At 38.4% G+C, this 6,222-nt stretch overlaps 1 protein-coding gene across 4 annotated transcripts in view; it reads left to right on the top strand.

The window, feature by feature from the left end:
* TP53BP2 (tumor protein p53 binding protein 2) overlaps positions 1 to 5,576 on the top strand; it is a 49,647-nt gene extending 44,071 nt beyond the window's left edge. For all 4 annotated transcript variants that reach the window (XM_032989119.2, XM_032989120.2, XM_032989121.2 and 1 more), the window contains exons 17-18: positions 1,813 to 2,012; positions 4,760 to 5,576. In XM_032989119.2, coding sequence (XP_032845010.2) covers positions 1,813 to 2,012; positions 4,760 to 4,801 — 242 coding nt within the window. In that variant the 3' untranslated portion in view covers positions 4,802 to 5,576. The remainder of the gene's footprint in view (positions 1 to 1,812; positions 2,013 to 4,759) is intronic.
* Positions 5,577 to 6,222: the final 646 nt, after the last annotated feature.

Below are 6,222 nucleotides of genomic sequence, written 5' to 3' on the forward strand. Positions count from 1 at the left end.
TCTGTTGGGTTTGGGATTCTTTTTTGTATGTGTGTGTTATGAGATACTTTTCAATGGGTCCTGAAAGGCTGTAAGGCTTTGGCTTATTGTCAGCTTTTCCAAATTGAAACCACTGAAACTAAGGTATCTCTTGATACGTTGGCTGTTCAGCTATCATATTTTGCATATTGTTCCATTAGGAATTAATCCTCTTGCTAGGTCTGTTTCTGATTGCCTATAGTTGTAGTGAGAAATTAAATCACTAGCTAAATATGTTTATTGCTGTAAAAGAAGTTTGAGGATGTGTATCTGTTTCCAGAACAGATACCTCATTAAAACCTTGCTCTTGAGACTTATCTGTAAGGTAAAAAAATCTTGGTGTAATTCATTGATTCACCTAATCCCCTTTTGTTGTAAATGATGCACAATACTGAGTATCACCAACAAGTACAGGCAGGTTTAAATAAAGCCACCAGTCCTTTAGCATTGATTAAATGACAAGTCTAATGCTGCTTAATTATTTTTCACTTTCTAAGATTTAATGCATGTGCTCTAAGAGCATGTTTGCCTTGCTACCCTGGCGTGACTGTTAGCACTTTTTTAGAAGGCCAGATCCGTTGTGTGGAACTTCTGCCTGCTTTGATGTTTAGTGCTCAGTCTTAACTTCCACATGGGTGCAGAGCACAGCTTTTGCCAAACCTTTAATTACACAAAATGCAAAGCAAGGGAAGAGTTTCTCAGAGCAGAACTAAGCATGCAGTGAAAGTAATTTATTTTTACATGATGAGCTGGTATGCAGAAATAAAAAACATGATTTGAGCAGGTGCTTCCTTTAGCAGACGTAGGTAACAATCCCATATAATAGGTTGTAATAGGTAAGAGATGGAAAGGGAAATGACAAGTTTTGTGTTACAATGTGCAATGTACTCATTGCTCCTGGCAATAACAAAACAAAACAAAAACCACAGTAGGATTCAGTATTTTAAAACTGAATAATTACCTAAGAGAAAGTTTGTATAACAGTTAAGTTACCTCAGCTTCTAAGCAGCAAACCAGACAAGGTATGTGTACAGAAAGAATAGTATTTCATCTTTGGCTACAGCTGTAAAATAAGCAAGTTCTAAATCGCATCTGCAGGGCTTATGAATGTACTCCAAAACACCTAGGTTCAGAAGCAATTTAACAGAATTGTGCTTCTGAAGTCAGCGTTTAAAAAATAATTAAAATAGTGGCAGAAATTAAGAGCTGCTGAGATAAGTGTTTGAGTTAACCAAGAGCAGCTGGCAGGTAGCAGACAAATCTTTCAAGTATAGGTCTGAGATTCAACTTGTTTTAAAGGTCTGAAATAAAGTGACGTAGGTGGTGAAGGACACCTCAAGTATCAAAATGACAGTGGTGGTCAACACAAACAGGTATTGCTGTCTCCCTTTGACAGAAAAAAATTACTGATGAACTAAGAGTACAAACAGGTGTTTCTGGCACATATAGGAAGTGTGAACACTAGCACAACAACATAACCTTTAATCAATTGGTGCTCCTCTCTGCATTTATCTTGTCTTTTTTGAACACTGTAAGGAAGGAATGTCTGCCGTGTTCAAGGGCCAGCTTCACAATGCCACCTTCCCAGGCCTGACTTTCAGTTGGCTTATGGTAGCAAGATGCTAAGTGTGATAAGAATTGAAGTTGTGTGTTGGATTGTTACATCAGCTTTTCCAACTGTTGGGGTTTTTTTTGTTGTTTTTTTTTTGTGTGTGTTTTTTTTTGTTTGTTTGTTTGTGGGGTTTTTTTATTTATTTTATTTTATTGAGCTGCTCTCCATTTTTAATGTTGCAGGAGTCCAGGAGAAAATGGGGATAATGAACAAAGGAGTGATTTATGGACTCTGGGATTATGAGGCTCAGAATGACGATGAGCTCTCGATGAAAGAGGGAGACTGCATGACAATCTTGCGCCGGGAAGATGAAGATGAAATTGAGTGGTGGTGGGCACGGCTGAATGACAAGGAAGGCTACGTTCCCCGCAACCTGCTAGGGGTGAGTCCTTGGTATTTCCAGAGCCAAAAATACCTACCCTGCTATGTAGAGTATATATAGCATTATTCTCATGCATCTAGGTTAGGTATAATTTCAAAAGTCAAGAGAAAAAGGAGTTGACGTTCTCCATGTATTCATATGGGGAGTTGAATACCTTAGCAGAGTGGGTTAACACCCTCCATTTAGATACCTAACATGGTTTATATTAATGGGTACGTAAAAGAACAACATGTATCACCACCCTGCTATACATAGCAGGTTCTAATACTAACCTTGTCTCACCATCTTAGAGAAGGAAACACCTTTATCTGAACATGATGTGTGCATAAGGTTTTGTTGAGCATGTGAACAGAACTGGGTTTCCCCTCTTTTTAGAGCCACAAAGGCCCTTAGGAACTGCAACTTGTATGACGAATGAGTCATGAGTCCTTCCTTGTCCAGATGTATACAGTGCACCTTGTGATCTGAGATGGTTTCACAGGGAGTTTTAAGACAAACACTTCAAATCTATGGTTATTTTTTTCCAGTGTTGAAAAGGAGATCACATTGCCAAATAAAGGTGGCTCTTTCTCCTGTGCTCCTTGAGTAATACTTAACCATACGACAAAGGCCTTAAATGAATGGCCTCTCCTTTCCTCATCACCTTCTGTACTACCTCTTTTATTAAAAACAACTGTGTACAAATAATAGACACTTCAAATGATGCCCCCCATATTTCTCCTCATGGCTGAGTTGCTAGAAAACTGTAGCAGATGGACACATGTATAAAAATTCCATTAAGCTTTTTATCTACATATTCAGTTGCCCTGCTGCTGGAGATAAGAGGTTCTGCCACGGCTAAAGACTTAACAGCTGTGAATTTTAGCTGATTGATTGTATGATGCTTGAAAGAGGCTGAACCTCCTTCCTCGTGCAGATAATCCTTACTCTTAAACTGGTTACATTTTGTAGAGTGACCATATCTAATGCAGAATCAGTTTTCATTTCTGTATCACTTTTAGGTCAGGCCTACCCACAACGTACGGCAAAATTCTCACTAACATGGTACTTCTGCTCAGTTTTTTCTCTCCAAACATAAACATTTTTAAATTGAGAACAGCATTGGCCCTGCACAATAAGGTCAGAAATGGCAGCTTTTTTGGTTTTCCCTGCCCCAGGGTGAATTATGCATGTGTTACTTCTTCATAAGCTTGCACAGTCAGCCTGAGCACAGGTGTGTAAGAACATTAGGAGCACTTGTGCTTTGTAATAAAAAGCACAAGGCAACACAGCTTATACCAGGGATCACAACTCATCCTTCTAAACACAATACAATCTGAACAGAACCTTTGGGGAAAACCTCCCAAGCCCAGTATTATCTGTTACACTCTTGTGTCTGTTCAGTTGTTCTAGTACTGCTACCAAAGTATTCTCTGGTTATTCTCAAAAGCAATTACTGGACTCCTAATATAGCAGCTGAAATCTAGGCTAGTATGTTCAGCACAGAGGAAAATGTTTGGTAGTTTAATATATTCTTACATTAAGTTATAATTTTATCACAGCTGCTTTATCCTTTTGCAGTTAAGTGCACTGAATAAAAACAAGGGTGAAATTATATGCATCAGTACTCTACCCTTAGTGACTCACTAGCTCCCTAAGCTGTGAGAGCTCTAAAACTGAATGCAAATAAGATAATACTGTCAAAATACTGACGACTTAATACCAAACAAAATCTTTTAAACACTATCAGGTGTTTTGCTACTGCAGTTGACTGACTTCATCTCTGTTAGCAGCGAAATCATAGCAGGCTGAGACAAACTTTGTGGGTGAAGTTGTGTTGGTCTCCTAATCAATTAGCTGACCATGAAAAAGAAGAGTCTGGTTGAAGAGAGAAGAGAGCATCTTTAAGGAGAACTTTAACTGAAAAACCCCAGGATGTAATGTAGACGTGGATAGCCACTTAAAGCATGGAGGATTCATCTTTCCTAAGTGCACTGAAGTGTACCCTTCTATTTTTATATGCCAGTAGCCATGCTTTGCAGAACAGTAGTTGTTCCTGCAGCCCTTTGCAAGTGGGAGCCAAGAGCTTCCCAAGCATCGGGGCAGCGCTGTGTGCTGTGCCCCATCAATTGTCACCCTGCGGCTGAGGCAGCCGCTGTTGTACCTCTGTGTGTGGAGCCAGAGCAGGAGAGTAGCACACAGCTCAAGGGCCACGGGGTGACAGGGACTGATTTCCTGCCCGGTGGTTAAATGAGTTTAACTGGCCACCCACTGTGCACTAACTAAAACACAGCTCCTACAGTTCCAGGGTCCTTGTGCAGCCAGGTGTTTCCAGCTTACCCAAAGTTATAGGTATGTAAAGGCTGGCAGGCAGAGAGAGCGAGAAAGCAAAACAGACTTTAATGCCTCTCTATTTCCATCGATAAAATAGGGAAAAATATCCTATAGTTCACCGAACACACAAGTCTCTTGACTTACAAAGCAACATGCTTTTCCTAGCCCCCCATCTGAGTAGAGCTGAAGGTACTGAATTTTGTGCTGTTCAGTATCTTCCTCTTGTATTGACATGGTTAGTATTTTTTTAAGCTTGACCAAGAATGCAAAATTTATATTTGTTAGTGCTCTGGGTGTGTTTATAACCATGCTTTTGCTACTAGAGTTTACATTACAATTGTAGCACCAAAGAAAGGTTTTTCTTTCTTCTTAGAGAAAAAAAGTAACATTTTAAAGCACTAAAATTTTAAATCTCATTTCTGTTTTACCCTCAGCTGTATCCCAGGATTAAACCTAGACAAAGAAGCTTGGCATGAAATAGTACAGAAGCCAGATTCTTGAAGTACTAATCATGGATGACTTACCAAAAAAAAAAAATTCATTTTGTGTTGGTTCCAATATCATGAGACTTATTTAAATGACAATGTAATTTGAATGCTATGAAGAATGTGCTTTGAAAACAAATGAAGGATTGATGCATTAGCAAATGGATGAGGGCATTCTACAAGATGAAATAATGCTTACAAGCAAATGAAATTCTGCTGCCTTTGGTCTAAGCAAGCCATTATGTTCAAGTACCCACTCTGATTTCTTCAAACATGGCAGAAAAGAATTTCACAGTTTTCTGCATTAAATACAAGGACCTTTTCAATTTACCATTGAGGGAATCATCATGAAACAGAGAACTTTGCTTTGTCCAAATTTATCGCAAGGCTTTTTTCCAGATGGGAGAAAATAAAATAAAGTACGTGCACAGCACCCAAATGTTTATTGTTGGAAGCAGAATGTTTGTTAAAGAAGCTAAACCGAAGTGCATCTGAACAGTGACAACCCTGTGACAAATCCATTAAGCAATAACTTTTAGAAATGCTGTAGCATCTTAGAAATTCCATGTATTCAAAGTATTATGTGCTGTAACAGACATTGTAGTTTTAGATTCCTCTTTTTACAAAGAGCCTCATGTATTTATTGTATTTTGTACTTTAAAAACTAAGTGTAGAAACTTTCTGTAGACCTTGACAACTTACTTGTTTTTACTTGACTGTGATACCATTAAAACTTTTGTCTCCTCTTAAGATTTAACTCTGGGTATTTTAGTGTCAAGTTTTTATTAGACCATCTAACAATGTTACCCCTTAGCCACACTGCTGTTCTACATTACACTAACATTCAACTACTTTCTGTATTAAATTCAACCCCTCTTCCTCCATTTAAGACAGGCTTTCTGCATTTAAAATGAAGCTGAAGCTGGTGGTTGCATATAACCTTTGTTAACCCTTAAACTTAAGGGACATACTTTTAAGAAAAAAAACCTGGTACTTTCCCTGAGAGGTTTTATTTGGAACTACCCTTTATCTATCTCAGGAAATAATCATTTGATAATGAAAACTATTAAATAGAAAGGATCAAATCTTTCCTTAAGGGTAATTATGAAATTTATACCTAACCCTTCAGGCTCCTATTTTTCTACAGCCTCATGATTTTAATAGGTTGGATATGGGGTAGAGTAGTATCAATCACCTCTCATAGAGACATTTAAGTTTTTCAAGCACTAATCTTTTGAAGTATCAGACTATCTAGCATTTCATTAACTGACACACACCCAGCATCCCTGTCAGTGCCTTATCAGCTCCAGAATGCCATTTTTCCCCTTTAAAAGGCAGCATACTCTGTTCCTGACACCAACAGCTCTGAAGATGCTCTGTGATGACCGATTGCTAAAAAAACTGTGCTTACT

This window comes from Tyto alba, unplaced genomic scaffold (genome assembly GCF_018691265.1).
Source record: "Tyto alba isolate M040663 unplaced genomic scaffold, T.alba_DEE_v4.0 Super-Scaffold_16, whole genome shotgun sequence".
Lineage (NCBI taxonomy): Eukaryota > Metazoa > Chordata > Aves > Strigiformes > Tytonidae > Tyto > Tyto alba.